General features: G+C 43.7%; 1 protein-coding gene across 1 annotated transcript; it reads right to left on the reverse strand.

The window, feature by feature from the left end:
- Window positions 1-420: 420 nt before the first annotated feature.
- LOC144104554 (short-chain dehydrogenase/reductase family 9C member 7-like) lies at window positions 421-17,294 on the reverse strand. Its single transcript, XM_077637639.1, has 5 exons — window positions 16,957-17,294; window positions 11,890-12,096; window positions 8,242-8,424; window positions 2,537-2,669; window positions 421-1,671 (listed from the first exon to the last, which is right to left on the reverse strand). Exons 1-5 carry the CDS (start codon window positions 17,159-17,161, stop codon window positions 1,341-1,343), a joined length of 1,059 nt encoding a protein of 352 aa, XP_077493765.1. The 5' UTR covers window positions 17,162-17,294; the 3' UTR covers window positions 421-1,340.
- Window positions 17,295-17,759: the final 465 nt, after the last annotated feature.

The raw sequence follows: 17,759 nt of genomic DNA on the forward strand, positions 1-17,759 counted from the left end.
ATTTTTCGGTCATAACGCTGACTACGACGCCGGATTTTGTGCACAACGGCAGCCTTAACGCCATCGCGTTCAAACTGAAGGTGCGTCAACTTTTGTCCTTTAACTTAAACCAGGGAATAGTATTTCAACCATACTTTTGTAACCGAGTGGTCACAACGCAAACGTCTCTAAAAAAAAATCAATGACAATTTACGCTCTGTGTACCAGGAGCATATTGATTACAATGATGATTCATGCGTTTAACACCATGACGTGCGCACTCCGAAGGCGAGACAAGTTTTTACATTAGGCTGCGCCGGCATTCAGTGGATGTGACTGATATAGACGGAAAAAAGAAATTAAAGGCCTATAGTCTGTGTAAATGATAGCACCAAACAGCTCATAACGACAGACTCGGTTTTAATTACAGCCACTAGTGGTTGTAATTAAAACCGAGTCTGTCGTTATAAACGCTAGGCATTTCAGTAGCACAGTAAGATTCACCCTACGAACTGACGCCCAGTGTCATGTCTGTCGTAGTTCCTTTGTGGTTCTAGTAGACTTTAGGCTTCAGCTTCATATCGTAGTTCCGTTACATGCTCGAAAACGCGCATTGGTGACTAACACATATTTTGCCTAGCTGGCATCGGCAGGTCACGCTTCTCGCTCGCTACGCAATAGCGTACGGAGCTCTTTCTGCTGAAAATCCGACGTTGGTCGTCGTCCTGTGTAAGTCGTAGGGTCTGGTTTCGAACCCAGGCCCTCGGCGTGCAAGTGGGCACGCAACGCATAGGCCACAGAGTTGCTGATTCGAGCGTTTTAGAGGGGCACCTAGTGAGGGGCACAGCAACGTGTGTTTGAGATCTGCACTGACGGTGTAGTAACTAATAAAATAAAACCTAACATAAATATGCTAATTACGCAAAAGAAATTGCGCGGAATGAAAAGTGAAAAGGCGGTGTTATGGTCCCTCACTGCACTGAAACAAATGGTGCGTATGTTTATGAGCATGTATAGTGGCGCCGTACGCCATGCAGTGTAACCTAGATAATAATTGGTAATCAATAATTGTGATTGTTTATTGATGATCGGTAATGTGATCTGCAATTGTGATTGTATTAGATGAGCGTGATCAGTAATGGAATTGTGGATTAGTAATCAGTCACAACTGAGAATGAAAACGAATAAAATGAAAAAAAAGGAGCAGAACGCGCTATGTCGTCAACATTTAGTTTTAAGGGCAAGCATTAGAGTTTTCGTAGGTTTTTTTTTTACCTTCCATCACAACCGTCGGTCACGAGCCACGATGTCCATAGCGAGTTTCGTTTCATTTTACAGTTCACAGAACTTAGAAACACTGTTCAGGTGAGGAGGTTGACGATTTTTCTCGTGACCACGATGACATAGTCAACTGCTTCGTTGGGTAAAGTTCTAAGGACGCAGAGGGATGCGTACTCCAATGGACCAGTGGCCGGGTAGCAAGTCTTGGGGTCCGTCTCCCTCACAGCTGCAACCATCTGATCCACGACCTCGTTGGTGTTCTCGCGCATGGAGTAGGCGTAGAAGTTTGTAGCCGTCTTCAACCAGCCCTGCACTTCTGCCTCCGTATAATCATCGACCACTTCCGGTGCTTGCTTCTTCAAATCCTTCTCGACTGCTCGCTGTGATCCAACGTTGCTGTTGATGCCAGTACTGGGCAAAACAAAGTTGCGGGCACCCGAATGCAACACCATGAGACGAAATAAACAGAATTGAAAGGTTCGAATTCTTAAAGGGCCCTGAAATGATTTCGATGGGCATATTGTTGTGCAGTAGATCTGTAGGGGTGGTTATTATGGGTGTTCGAGTTAAATTTTAAAGCTCTGCGTAGGCCCTATAATATAGAAACAATTAAAAAAAATCGCTGCTCGCGGTAGCTCGCAATCGATTAAGGCGACACACCTCACGGCGCGTCTCCTACGTTGATGACGTCAGTGGGCAGACGGGGCGAGCTTGAAGAGTGGTCCTTCTGGCCACTGACGTCATCGAGGTAGGAGCGCGCGGTGAGGTGTGTCGCCCTAATCGGTTGCGAGCTACTGCGAGCAGCTATCGTTCAAAATTATATCTAAGTTATAGGGTCTGAGCAGGGCTTGCAAATTTGACCCGAATAACCACAAAGAGCGCCTCTACAGATATGTTTCACTAGAATGTTTCTACTGAATTCATTTCAGGCTGCCTTTAAAGTTTAAAAGGCCCAATTCTTGAGGTTAAATGCTATAATCGTGAAATAGATTTCTGCGGAGATCTAAAGATTCTATTGATGCAAAAACAGCATTACGCCACACTACAAAAATATCTCCCTAATGCCCTCCGTACTATGCACTGCTTTCAGACCTCCTAAGTTCTGGCTCTGTGCCTGCTAGCAAGACTGACTTGTCCGCCCTGGTAAATTGAAATCGATTCGGCTCAGACGAAGAAAGAACACTGCCATAATGTGATAAAAATTTACCACACACTGCACAAGTGGTCTACGTCGAAAATATTCACTAAAGAGAAGTATAACGGCCACTTAACTTACTTGTAGAGAGTAGGCTCAATGGCAATAACATCGACTCCTTTGCCGTGAAGCTCTCTTCTCAGGCCATCGACAAGAGACACCACAGCATATTTTGACATACAGTATGCTGTGGCCAGTGGAAATGTGCAGAAACCTGGAAATACGTTTTCTGGGGTAAATCACTCGTACATTTTAAGAACTTTTCGGTGCGCTGAAATAAAAAAAATTGGAAAGGACACTTAAGCTCCGCCTTGAGGGTATGACGCGATAGCGTAATAGGTTATGAATCCCCTACCTAGACCAACTTGCTCATCTTTTTTATTTATTAATCCTTCTGGGATTTTTTGCCCACGGCCAACGCCTTCGACGCCGCGTGAACCTGATGCTGCTAACGCTACGTACGGTGAAACGGATGGGCGGAGCGGCAAACCACTTAGCAGCGGTGTCAGGCGCCTTGCCGAAACGCGCGGGACTCAAGTTACAGTCGTAGTTCGTCGGCACATCGTTCTTTAAAAATCCGATGCCACGAACGCCAGCATAGCTTCCGCGCCGAACGAACGGGCAGCAAGCAGCAAGGCTTCTTGGTGAACTCGCTTTGGAATGTGCGCTGCGTTGTTCGCCGCTCACCGCGTGATTCCTGCGTCCCCGCACGGCCCCACTGCGCCCGAACGAGACGAGCGGGAGGCGCTAGTGTTCTTGTATATGTAGTGTTCCTGTATATTCTCCCGCAGGGAGCATATAGGAGGCGCTGCCGTCGGGCGCTATTTGTCAGAGCAGTGGCGTATGTTGCGAGAAGGAGGAGGAGGAGGGACTGGTTGTAGTGGATGCCGCCTTATGGCGCTACGTGCTCGCCAAGCGAAGAGGAAAAGTAGCGGAAGCGTACTTTGCTACTCTCTTAACTGCGACTTCTGTAATTTCCATGCTCATAATTACTAATATACACCACAGTACATGCCTCTAAAGCACCGTTCCAAGACAACACCGTATTCACTAGACACGCCTTTGTTGATCCCAAACCATCGAACTGGCGTGGCAGAGTGGTTAGCGTGCTCGTCTCGCACTTCGGAGGTCTTGGTTCGATTCCCCAACTCGACCAGTTTCCTACTCGGCTTTATTTATTAATGCTTTTGGGATTTTCCGCTCGCGGCCAACGCCGCCGACGATGACACTTGCTTTTATGCGACACGGGGCCATAAACACATCTAAGATTACACAGCGAATGGAAGGCTATCTTTTTTTTCTGTCACGGTTGGTATCGCCCCACACGTTTCCGAGTTCTTAGCGGTGCATTAAGCTTCGAAGGCTTCCCTGCCTACCTGATTGCTGCTGTAGTATTGGATCGCAGTATTATGCTAGTCAGGCAAGGGTCGTCATTTTGATCTTTGCAATCGCTGCAATGCTGCATTTGGTTGGAAGAAGGGGATTTTTTTCATGACGAGCGAACTCTCGTGCTCTATCAGCCTGATGTTAGTGCACCTTCCTGATGTTAATGCCTGTTTAGGGTTTCTTTGTCCTGCGATAAAGTATATTATGGACAGACGGGAAGTTCACTGTGATGCCTGCGGGCCAAACTAGCTCGAACACGGTCATGTCTTCCCTGTATAGAGAACCAAAAATAATTTTGTGTTAACCAACGCAATGACATGGTGAATATTTAGAGTAGTTTAGAGTAGACCGTAGTATGAATGGGGTCTATTGGTGCCCTGCATTAGATCCCTCGGTCTGTCCAGAGCGCTTGTAATTATTCATACACACAGGTGGGCGACAAAACTTTGTGCTCATATTTCCGTCTGCTAAATCGCCCAAGTCGTATGCTTCTTTCCAGATCGTATGCTCACCATACTGCTCTCGCCTGTTGGATGCTTTACAGGGTTGTAAGGCTTCACTGTAACCTACATAGATTGTTCCACTAGTGTAGCGTTAGTAGGCATCTTCAAAAAATAAACTATCATCGCCTGCTTCTAATTAATTCTTATTCTAGCGGTGACGCGTTTATTTTGAATAAATAAACAAATAGATAAGTAAGAGGGAGGTCTGTGCTTAAGGACGCATTTGCTGTATTGAACTGTTTGTGCTTTGCAGCTAGAAACGTATCCAGGGAAGGTAAGTCTCTTATAAAAATTTCAAACTATGCTGATTTACCATGCGCCTCTTTTTCCTTCATCAGTGACGTCACGGTCCAATTTTTGCAACCACACTGACGTGTTGGCAGCCTCGGCGCAAGGCTCCCACAGCGAAGCGCATTTTTTTCCTTGCATACCCCTTAGCATATGTGAGACATGAAGGCCACAGAATCGTTGAGGAAAGTTGAAACAAGCATTGCTGCCTGAAATTTCGCAAAGGCAGTAACGCTTGGTGCTATTATGTTTGGGGTGAGGTCAGAGACTCCAAATTGAGAAGCGATTCAGCAGAAACATGTGGAAAGTTCTTTCTTATGGAGGAACTAAGGAGAGATTGACGTTGGCCTGTATCGACTTATTATTTCGAAGCACTGCAGCAGGCAACGATGCGGTAATGACGCGGCTTCTCTTCATTTTCTAAACAATGAAGTTATAATACGTGCCAAGCACTGTGTATTTGGGCACACTGCTGGACATCGCATGGTTGGGACAATTGCTGGGTTTCGTACGGTTTACTAAACGCAACCGCACTAAACCTGCTGAAGGTAACCATGTGCAACTGCAAGCAAGCTGCCTCAGGCGGAGTTTGTTACCCAAGATGTGCCGAACAATATGCGAATGTTCTTCCAGTACAGCTTGTTTCACGGGTAGCAATGAAGCTTCAGTTTACGGGAAGAAAAACCGCCGTGGCCTCTGTCGCTGGGAGCCCACGAGTAAAAGATGCAATTAAGTGTTTCTTCGATCTGTGCCAGAAAAGCTCGAAGCCGTGCTTCGTATTCGGGGATTCTAGCGCCCCCTACTATCGCTTTTGGGCGACAAGAACGGCGGTATTCACTGAAGAGCTTGTTGCTGGGCCCTCTAGTGCTTTCTTTATCCGCCACGGAACGCATTCTTCACCTGTCGCACGTGTGGCCCGCAACGGTAATGACATGCACTCAAGGAAGCTTGCTCCCATTGCGCTATGATTATGGGATTAGATGGGCAACTAACGTCTCACTTTTAATGATCTGTTTTGTTGGAGTGTTACCCCAAGCAGCATAGGTAGTTGGCCCACTAATGGAAAGGGATGGTTTCAATCTAGTAATGTGTATGGTCAACATTTATTAATATGTTTCAACATTGGCCCAATGTTGGACCGATAAGGTATTGTAAAATGTACTGCCTCTCTCAGAAGCGTGCAGCCTACGGCGATTGTTTGTTACCGTGTAGTGAGCCCCTGGTAGCGTTGCTGAAAATCATAAGGTCAAAAAAAGGTGAGGAGCAAAGCTTAGTTAACTTTTTTTATACACGCATCAAAGCTTATGCTAAGCGCTGAGAACGTATTCAGAAGGGTGTACTTTAATTTTTTTATAATGATTACAGCAATTGAGTACAACAGGGTTGAAAAATCGGGGCTGGTAATGACATACATAAGAAGGAAACCAATAGTTCTTTGAAACCTAGTAAATCAAAGGAGAATTTTTGTTATTACTTCGTGGTCATTATTAGTAGAAAATTGTAGTGCAAACATTATTTTACATGAAAGATTAACGATTTGAAAGCGGAAGAAAAAAAACTTAATGCACCCAGCAGGATACGAGCTCCACGACCTCCGTAGGCTGAGCACTTGTATTGTTGCAGGGTGTTCTACCTTCACCGCTATGAACGAGGGTGGCGCTGGTGAACACTCTCAGCATACGTTGGACGTAACTATAATGAACTCGAAAGTGTAAGGTAGGAAGCCGTTGGCATAATTCAGTTACTAGGACACCATACGCGACATACCGAAGTCGTGGGTTCGGCTCTCGCCTGTAAAAATTGCTCTTTGGGGAAGGGAATGGCGCAGTATTTGCCCGACATATCGACGGACACCTGAACTGCGCCGTAAGGGAAGGAATAAAGGAGAGAGTGAAAGGAGAAAAGGAAAAAAGAGGTGCCGTAGTGGAGTGCTCTGGATTAATTTCGACCACGTGGCATCTTTGACGTGTGCACTGACATCGCACAGCACACGGGCTCCTTACGGTTCGTGTGCTGTGCGATCTCAGTAGGGTTCGTGTGCTGTGCGATGTCAGTGCACGTGCGGCTAGTGTTTTTTTCCTGATTTTTAATCAATCATTGTTCGTTCCAAAAAATGATTACCTACTAATTATCTCTTAATATAAACCATAACTGAGAGTGAAAAAATTCTCCTAGGCTTTCCCTGGTTTCGAGGACTGTTGGCTTCTTTGACATTTAAGCTGGGTAAATGTACAGGTGCGGACAAAATTAAACGAAGCACGCTCTTCTGTTCTAATTGCAATCACGCCTTTCCTATAAGAGATGAAGAAACATTATTGGTACACGATTAAGCGAACTAGCGTCCACTAGCATCCTGCACATGCCATGGCTGTCAGTTTCAATTTGGCAACGCATGGAAAACGTTAAAAGGTGATGGCGTGCTCCGCTTACTTTTTTCCGGACATGTACATGTGCGACCTTTATAACCAAAACATTTGCACTCTGGAATTCGGCGCAATTTACAGTGTCATAAAATCCTGTTCAACGTAATTAACAATCGGGGAAGGCTGGATTTCGAGACATAAATACACTACAACAGGACACAACAGACCAATCTCTAATAAATCAATAACATCTGGCTACCCCCAGAGCCGATTGGATGCGCAGAAATGTTCTTATCCAAGGACTATCACTGGGTTGAACGCGTAGCCGAATAAAAAAGTGAGGTAGCCATCAGCTTAACATTTTGCAACAGCTGTTGTTCCCTGTTTGTGACTACAGCGTGATGTTCTCCCAATTTCTCGCTGAGTGCCAATGCATTTAGGTGTGTTGCTTGTTATGTGTTTCTTTTGTCGGTGCTTGTGTTCTCAGCCATCACAATTTTTTATTCTTTGTCATAGCACAAACACGACTAAGCACATTGTGACACTTATGCCGTGGTTTCCAAAGAGGTGGCCGGCAGCAATCTAAAAATTAAAAAATAAAGATATTAGAGATATGGAACTTTTAAGCTGCAAAACGGACCGCACTGCATGGCCCTCGAACAAAAACAGTGGGCAGTATTTTTGCACCTATCTTTTACATTCAAGTGTTGAGGCCATATTTTTTGCTTATGTTTTATGCACTACGCATAGCTGGTTCCCCTCAGATGAATATATTTTAGCGAAATCTGAGACGTAAAAGTGCAAGTAGTTTCACGTTTTTCTTCACCTGAGAAAGAAAAAAACTTGTCAGCTTTTGAGGCATTAAAGTTCATAAAGTAGAGAACAATAAGCAGAAAGAATAAGTTTTTAGTCAGGAGCTGATGCGATTGGCACAGCTTGAGCTTGAAGAAGTCTTCAGTAGAAAACAAAAAAAGACTTTCATTTTCAACTTCTTGCAAACTGCAGTGCAATAGTATCTATGGGGCTAGGTGGATGAGGTTTTGTTGCCAGATCATAATGTAACCAAAACTCTGCAATTAAATTTGCTAGCTTTGCCTTCAGATAATGATAGCATGCCAAAGTGTTTGATAAGGAAGCTAAGTTTCTGCAGTCACACATGTTTGGCGATTCCTCGAAGCAAATTACGTCAAGGTCACCCAGGAGTATAGATTTACCTCATCACGTGATGACAGTTCATAAGACTCACCGTAGCAGCTGGTAACAATAACGATGCGACCTCCGCATTTTTTCAGAAGTGGTAGAAATTTTTTGGCGACCCGTACGACACCGAAGACGTTCACGTCGAAGACCCTGATGATACTCTCCATGGTCATCCACTCAATTAGGCCACTATTCGGGATGCCTGCGTTGGCCACCACCGCCCACAGCGCTGCGTGTATGCAGTGAACAATTAGCATTCAAAACCTGAAATGAAACCAATGATCCAAAGCTTGAAATATCAACACAGACATTAGCTTATTTACAGCCAGCAAATCGTATGACCCACTGAAACTTACATCAGAGAGCATCGTGAGTCCTTCGGTGCCTTTCACCACAAAAACAATTTTTTGTATCAATTTCGATACGGCTCTCGACAACATAAATTGCGTCTTTTTCAGTAGACTTCTGTTCTCAGGAGCTGTCGGAAGTTCTCAGGTTAAAAAAGCAATAAAGAGGGTTGGTGAGAAAAACTCCCTCGGCCACAAGTTCTTGTTTTGACCCAATTAGCTGGGCACATACAACACCTTTGAAGATACCAAGGCCCTCAGGGGCGAGAACGACGCTTTTATTCACCCTATAGAGATCTTGACCTTCTGAGGCTCTAAAGCTGTGAAACCCTGTACGTAATAATTTTCAACCTCACGAAATCCGCAGTGAAGCGAGGGATATGGCTGGGAAATCAGATTTAACTAAAAGTGTTGTGATCGTAGGTATATAACCGTGATCATGTGCAGGCGCTTTATCACTGGAAGCATTGTGGCATGGACACCCATGAGTCCGTCTAATATTTTTCCAAAAAATCATGCATGGGTCGACCAGCATTGTGGTGTCTATCTCACCAATCACTCCGAGTTGAACACAATTGCTTTCTTTTCATTCTGGGATTGCTCAAAATCGCGTTTTTTCTAATCAAATACGTTTGATATTGGATTTAACTGAAGTGCCTTTGTGGATGTTTTGAGGACTGCACAGTTTTAGAAATAACTACTTTACCATATAGCGTAGTGTTGCTGTTGCATTCAAATTCCCTACACACCCCTGCTATCTCTCCTTAACAAAAGAAGTAACAGAAGTTACCAGGAAATAAATAAATAAATATAAACAGCTGACAAGGACAAATGGTCACGGCAGAGGAACAATAATCCGATAATCCCTAATGCGCCCTAGGTTAAGCGCAACATCGTTATTGAGGCATGCATGAGATCGATTTCTTCTGTCCTCATCTAAAGGCTTGGTCCAATGTTTAGGGGAATGTCTCAAGGAGAGTAGGTGTGTAACAATGGGAGTAATAACTCATTAGCACCCACCAAGCACAGGCGTGCAGCTGCAAAGTAGATTCAGCCTTAGCATGCCTATGAGCCCCAAGGGTGACATATAACCTATCCGACAATAAAGTTAGACGTCCAAGTTAAAAAGAATAGACGGAAGATATTTTCTGTCCTCGCTATGAAGCTAGTCCTCAGTAATAACTGGTTATAGAGCATGACGTACCGCCGGACTATGACTCTTGTAATAGATTACTGTAAGGACGATTCATTTTCAATGCTCTATAAATTTCCGTCCATCTTCTTTCTCTTACCATAAATAACGTTTCCCAGTAATTAGTTCGTCAATAATTTCCTTTACCGCCGCGCACACAATCGTTCGATGTTTACGGTGAGCTCCGTTCTGTACAACTAGAAATAACTCTATCATTCTGAGCAGTCTTAATGATGAGGCCGGCACAAGAAACACATTTGCATAACATGTATTGTGCAGACGAGCGTGCGGAGTTGAGGGGCCGCCAATATATACATACGAACGAACCGAACAAAATACAGGAAACTATAATTTCTTTTCCTATGGCGGCGTTGACAACGGTGAAAAATAAGTTTCGTAATCGTTCAGAGAGTAAATATTTTTTCAGAAAGTAGCAGAAAAGCCAAAGACGCCCCGGCGGGATGCGAACCCACCACCTGCGCATGTCGCGTGCGGTGCTCTACCGACTGAGCTGCTTCACGGGCCACCTCAAGATGTATTTTCGAGTGTATCTCTGTAAAGTACAGCCCAACCTTGACAGCGTCACTAACAACGATACAGGCGAGAGTGGGAATTCCTCCGCCAGGCAAAACGGTAGAAACATGACTCGCAGGATTTCCTCCGTACACGTGCAAACTTAACTCCTTCAAAAAAAAACATTACAATACACGCAACAACCAAATCTGGAAAATTCTCTTTTCACGCTTAAAATCATCCGAACAAATGCTCCGTCATGCCCTCCCTGCCCTACTTAATCATCTTTGTGATCAAGGATTTAATATCAGCACTATTAATAACAATATGCTAAAAGCGTTCTTTGTAGCACAAGCCTGAGTGCATTTTTTATTGTATTGGGTGTACTTTATTGTATCGCATGTATAAAAATGCGTGCTTTTGGCTGTCTCTGTATATGCCTTGTGAATAGGGGGCTCGAAGCTCGTCAAGTACAAACTTCCACCTTTTCTTTGAGCTCTCCTCTTCCTCTTGTTTCTCTTGTGGAATAAATAAAGGCATTGATTGACTGTCTGACTGACTGATATATCTATCAATTGATTGATTGCTCAATCAATTGATCAATCGATTAATTGATCGATAGATCGATTGATTGCTCGATTGCTCGATAGATCGATTGATTGATTGCTCGATTGATTAAACGCTTAATTAATTAAGTAATTAATTAATTGATTAACTGACTGACTGAGTGACTGACTAACTGACTGACTGATTGATTCTCGTATCCCAGGCGCCACTATAACATCGCCGGTAGGACAGGATTCCAGCTTTGTGAGAACCCTCTTATGCTACCTATGGCATCAAGACTGCCAGAACCAAGGCCCTCGTTAAGCTGTTGAGCAGACAAGGTTATCAAAATGATTGTCACTTGAGGATAGTGGATATTTAACCGAGCAGCCATACATTCATAGAATAGTGCTGCGATATGCAGTATGGTTTTGTGAAGCGTCCTACGCAAAGAGATCGGAAAAGAAAAGGAAACAATAAAATATTTCCTGGGGAACTAATGTGTGAAGAGCGGTAACGGTTGGCCACGCGCAGCACGTGGGTAACACGTGGCACAAGCAGGAAGAGTCGCACTTTCTGACTCTGCGGTAAGAAAAAAAAAAACAATCAATATTCTAGCCGTTCGGTGGACACACGAAACAGCTATGTCGTGATAATTCACTTCTACGTACTGAATAGATTATTGGATAGCGCGCGTTCAAATTGCCTTGTTTGTTTCAAAGACAGTTCGGGTTACAAAATCATGCAGCGTCAAGCAGGCTTCTTTGCTACCTTATTAGTGGCAAGATCACCTTAGCTTATGGTAGTGAAATAAGCTTGCTAAGGCGAATAAGTTTTCAGGCTGTTTTGTACCTTTGCGACTGGAATTGCTATACATGTTGGAAGGAAGGATTGAAAACACATTCACTGCACTCCAATCTCCAAAGAGCTGAACAGGAGCAAGATTTTGCGGGCCATTTCAAATATGTACGAGAAAAAATTCTCTTTTTTTTTCAAATTCAGCATTTCACACGAAACGAAAGCTCTTTTTCTGAGAACAATAAAATCCTGACCACTCTGAACACCCCACATTTGGCTGTAGAAAGCACTCGTGTACCATTTGAGTCGAGGTCCTTCTTAACCGAGTCGAGGGCTTCGTCAACTTGGTTGTCCTTGGTCACGTCAAGCTGCATCACTTTGACGTTCCGGCTCTTCTTAAGGACCATGGCCCCTTCGCTGTTGGAGTCAAGGCAGCCGGCATAAACCATGAACCCCTCTTGGGACAACCTCTTTGCCAGCATGTTTCCGAACCCTGTATCGCAGCCTGCGATGAAAAAGGCACATGAAAATCATTTAGTGAGGCCGAAGGTGTTCCAAAGAACAAGTACCTTGAGAACCTCAGGAAAAAAAAAATAATTACCGCACTGCTAGCCGTTTAGTAAGCGGTTACCTGGGCGTAGATCAGGCGCCTCAATCAACTCAATAAATTGTCTTTAGCATAAAGGACATTATAAATGTTCGTTGTTACACGAGTGTGTGCATATGGATCGTATTTTATAGAGTATTGTGTGAGTAGTTAATAAAGCATGATGCTTAAAATGTTATGAGTTTGCTCTTTATACCACAAGAAATCAGCGACTTCTTTTTTTGCGGCCTTCACCTTATATATAATGTAACTAGGGTGCCAAGAGAGCGTTTTCAAGCACTCAGTGTCGGAAATTTAGCCAACAATTGTGCTGCTAGCATCTACTGCTTATCACCTCAGTACCTAGCGTTGCAATACAGCATGCCGTAGAGAAAAAAAGCGCAACGTAATAAATACACGGCGCAGTACACAGCATAAGGGGGTTTGACAAATGTCCTTACTACGTGGCTTCTAGCCACCCCTCAAAAGAAAAATACACAACGTTATCCTCAGGTGCTTTATTCTTGTTTCAAATAACGCGTTCGGCGTAGGTATGCATGGATCACCTCGCTGTATTCCCATACGACTGTTAATTTAAGACTGCATTTTTCTTGATGCTATATTTCATTTTCATGAACCGAAAGGCGGCTGCGATGTGTACGAAGTGCCAAGGTCATTTGAGGCATGAACAAAACTGCAATATAATCGCTGATACGCAGTTTTATTTCACCATACGATACAGAAGCTAGCCTGTTTCAAGAGGCGCAATGGCAACAAACAACGTATCAGTGGTTATACCGTAGCTTTTTGTTTTATTTGCAGCCTCACGTTATCTAAACTCTTCTTAGAGGCCACAGTCATATCTCAGTTGATGAAACCGAAATAGACCGAGAGAATGAACTCAGCTCCAAATTATTTAGCTGTTAAAAGCGAATACCACGAGGTGAATAATGCATTCAAATGTCTTGTGCAGTATTAAAGAAGAGAGAACATGCGACTGAAACAAGAGGGCTATAGTCTTTCAAGGTAAGTGGTTCTCACTCAAGCTCTTTCGCGAATAATATATCTACTTTTTACGTTTCGTCACACTAATATTTAAATGCCAGCTCGGTGTAGCTGACTTTTACCAATACTTCTTGCCTACGCACGTGTATTGCATTCACACTGTCTAAGCTCATCGTCGATTTGTCCATGACAAGCTTGCGACAGTGACATTTCCAGTAGAACAAAAGAGGAGATAAAGCGCTTCCATGGGAAATGAGAATATCAAAAGGTCTGCAACGCAAGCACCAGTTTGGCGGTGTGCATCTGGCACTAAATTTGCTGGTGTATAGCATGTATCAACAAAACTAACGCGTAAAGAGCATACTGGCAACACAGCTTCGACTGAAGCCCCCTAAGTGAATTCACCGCAGACACAAACGCAGAGAAAATGTCGTCACAAGTGCGTGCTTTTCCTATGGCAAGCGTTCCTTTTCGCACTAGTCGGTTCGCGACAAATTCACGCTTGATGACGTACTTCCGGCTAATGCGGACATCTTTTTGATCTCAACGCAAACATCTCAAACAAAACTTTAGGTTGTCTGCGACGTAACTTTTCTCGCGCATCATCTACCTTGAAATCAGTTCTTTATAAAACATTAATGCGTCCGAAGCTGGAATACTCAAAAGAAGTTTGTGATCTTAGGCATAACTACTTAATTACTTAAATACCTCCGCTCGTTTTACTCTTTCGAACTACAACCGAGGAGCAAGTATAACGGAAATGAAAGCTAATCTGAGCCTTCAGTCTTTGGCTTCGCGACGAAAGGTTTGTCGGCTAAGCCCATTTCACAAGTTATATTATCATTCCAGCCTACACTATAATTTCTTTCATAGACCCTGTTACATATCGCGTCGCAGTAATCATCCCCACAAAGTTGTCATCCCCTTATGCAAAACAGCTTCTTTCTTACGCTCATTTGTTCCCCGTACTTCCAAAGATTGGAACGATCTTCGCAATGAAATTGTATCTATTACATAACTTTCGTAAAGCTTTACCTACCGTTGTATAAACTCTGGCTGTTTTGTTCTCCACTAATGTTTTTTTTTTGCCTTAGCTAGTATTGTATACACAGGATTAATAAACTTTACGTACCCGTTCTTTTCTTTTCGAACATTGTTTTCTGTGAAATTTTCTGCCCACTCTCCTCTGCAATGCCTGTAGATTCTCTGAGGGTGAAATAAATAAAGAAAATAAATAAATAAATGAATAAATAAGTAAATAAATAAACAAATAAATAAATAAATAAATAAATAAAACAATAAATAAATAAATAAATAAATAAATAAATAAATGGAAGCAGCAGTCACATGCGGTGTTGTACTTCCGTGAAGCAATCACAAGCAACGAAACCGGCTAGCCTTGACCACTTATCTCAGCCCGTGACACTTTCACTCCATTTTACTTCCTCAAGGGCGCCTTTCTATCGGAACGACTTCGCCGACGTCGAAGCGGCGAACTTCGACCTCGACCCGTTTCGGCTTCCTCGTGTTGAGCACGCTTACTTCGAAGTGCTTAATACATTCCACTCGTCTGGGCTACGCACATTGGCCTTGAGCTCCTTAGCCGGCAAAGAAGGGATTTGAGCTGACCGACAACGGTTCACCGAACGAATATTGTCCTGAGCAATTTCACCCGTTTTGATCTTACCCGGATAAAACGCCACTCTTTTCTCTCGCGATCCCGAAGAAAACTACCCGCTCCGAGACTAAGGACAGTTTACAGAGAGATAATGTGTCCAATGTCCAGAGAAATCTCCCGTGAATGGGGTAGATTTGTATATCTTATCTGTCTATCTGTCTCGTTCAACCTCCAGGCTTGCTCGACACCATCATCCGAATTCACCAGCCCCTTATTTTGCACGGACGGATGTATCGTGTTTTCATTTTTTTCCCAGAACTAACAGACTGGTATGACTCATTGTTGCATGTTTCTGTTGAATGATGCATTGGTTATTTCTATTATTCTGTTTACCACTCTGCTTGGACCTGTAAAAGGCGTGCAGTATGGAATAAACAAAATAAAATCAATAAGAGAGTAATTATTTATCACCACCAACCTTGTGCAGCGATTACAGAAGCTTGGTAGCTGGAGAAAGAAAACGCCTTCCATGCTAAAGAGTAGTTAATGCCTGAGATAGAAATTTTGTTTTCAGTGCGCCTCAAAAGACAATTTGTCAAAACTAGCACACATTAGATCAAGTAAAAGAACCAACACATGAACCAGTCACACAACAGAAAATAAAATGAGAAGGACAATTTGAAAACAAGCATCTAAGCCTACCCAGTTATTCTGGACAGAAGCATTTTTGGGAGGGAAACCGTTGATGAACGCAATTTTTTCATATAACGCAAAATTTCACTATAACGATCACTATATCCGCAGATTACCCGACGGCAGTCTTGCATTTTTTTATTTTCTATTTTCTATTCTATTCTATTTTCTATTCTATTGGTTTTTCTATGGCAGTCTAAGGGCAAGCCTCGCCCTAAGGGTGTGTCTAAGGTCACCATGTGCACCAGTTCTGGGAAACATTATTATTTGATTTTGACTGAACCACGACGCCCATGAACTTGATAGAAGTTTATTCGGCAAACTGAGATAAGAAAAAATACTTTCCTTGTTTCGCACAACCATTCCTGCGTAAGATAGTTTCGCAGTCTGTGTTGTATTGAGTTTTATGGTACATAAACAACTGAGGATTTCATGCGCCAAACGTGAGACTAATGGTTTCGTAGTCTATCGCAACGTTGCACAGGGCCGAGGAGGTTTGGTTTGGTTTATGGCAGTTTAACGTCCCAAAGCAACTCAGGCTATGAGGGACGCCGTAGTGAAGGGCTCCGGAAATTTCGACCACCTGGGGTTCTTTAACGTGCACTGACATCGCACAGTACACAGGCCTCTAGAATTTCGCCTCCATCGAAATTCGACCACCGTGGCCGGGATCGAACCCGCGTCTTTCGGTTCAGCAGCCGAGCGCTATAACCACTGAGCCACCGCGGCGGCTCGGGCCGAGGAGGTAACATCTTATTAACTGCAAAGATCTCCAAACACCTAAATAAAAGAGTTGGCGTATAAGCGACCATCTAAAATATGCACTGATGAGTGGTGTTAGAACAAGTGATGCCGAAATATGCTTCCTGTGAGTTCTCAACAAATGCGAGATTAGCCCGACTGTGTTATATATTTGTTTATCATACCCAAAAATTCTGGAAATGCACGTTTTTCAATGGGAAAATTTTTTAATGAACGCAGTGAAAAGCACAGGGAGTAATTGGTCATTTATCATGTGGCCGCACATAATATACAGACACAGTACAGTCACCCGCAATAAAATTGCCTTCTCGGCGTTTTATGGGCATGTGCATCTTCAAAAAAAATAAAAATAAAAACACGCTCTCCTCAGTCACCGAACATTGATTCTTGTAAACTTTTGAGTTCCGATTTTACAGTTTTCTGTCATTGTCGCCCTTTGTTCGAAATTTCTTGCATACCTGCAAAAAATGCCACTTGCGGTAAGCGTTAAAGATCATAACTAACATGTCTTTCCTGAGGCTTGCGCAAACTGTTTCGGCAAAAAAGTTTTCGAGAGAAAAATGGGGAAGACAGCCTGAAAGAGTCAAAGTTACAAACTGTATATTCATGTCTAGATTGTTATATATCTTGTAGATATACATCTATTTATACTTAGTTCAGTTACTGCGTTCACATACAGTAGCTCACAGCTACACTCTTACCAGTGATGAGTACGGCCCTGCCATCTCCGTTGACCAGCTTGACGAAAAGTCGACGCCACAGGAACCGGGCCAGGCAATGCGCGGCGCAGGTCATTATCAACGTCGCCCCCAGCCATTCGGACAGCGTCGAGGTGAAAGGCAGCCAGGGCCAAGAATATCGGAGTGCAGCCAGAAGAATAAAAAATAGCACCCAGGACGTCCTCATGGTGACACTTTGTAGTACATAAATACACACACACGCACACACAGTTCCACGCTGCCGACAGAGCACAGACTTATGCGAGCTTCTATCCGCACCGAAATCACACGAGGCCGGCTTGGGGGGCGCTGAGGGCCGCGCAAACTCACTCCGAGTGCACTAGGAAAGGGACAGAGGAAAGAGCGGGGGGGGGGGGGGGGGGGAGAGGGGGACGAAACTCGGTGGTGGTCGAGGACGACGGCTGGGTATCTCTTTCTTGTATTTATTAGTTGAGTCAGCCAGCTGATCACTCTTCCTTTCCAAGAAACATGGAATGCTGGCTGGGGAAAGTTGCTACACTATCAACGCCCAGATTGTCGGGACGGCGCTGTAGAAAAGCAAACACGCAAGCACAGCTGCAGGGAGCAAATATGCATTTGAAGAGGGAGCTGCATTATAAGCATGCTTGTCAGTAGTGAGGTGATTTAAAGGCAGGATATTGTGTCTTAAAGATCACCAATGATAATTCACTTTTAAGACAGATTGAATCGAAAAAGAAACATGTTGTATACGTATATCGAAAGAAAGGGTGAGGCGTTAGATTTTGCGACTGGTCCACATTAAA

The sequence above is a fragment of the Amblyomma americanum genome, chromosome 9, assembly GCF_052857255.1.
Source record: "Amblyomma americanum isolate KBUSLIRL-KWMA chromosome 9, ASM5285725v1, whole genome shotgun sequence".
NCBI lineage: Eukaryota > Metazoa > Arthropoda > Arachnida > Ixodida > Ixodidae > Amblyomma > Amblyomma americanum.

Excerpts from the sequence above, each read along its gene's own strand:
- LOC144104554 (XM_077637639.1), bottom strand. The coding sequence starts at position 17,161 with ATGAGGACGTCCTGGGTGCTATTTTTTATTCTTCTGGCTGCACTCCGA. Across the intron at positions 8,425-11,889 it reads GAAGGACCTCGACTCAAATG|CGCTGTGGGCGGTGGTGGCC; the intron begins GTACACGAGTGC and ends GCATACACGCAG. Across the intron at positions 1,672-2,536 it reads ATTGAGCCTACTCTCTACAA|TACTGGCATCAACAGCAACG; the intron begins GTAAGTTAAGTG and ends TGTTTTGCCCAG.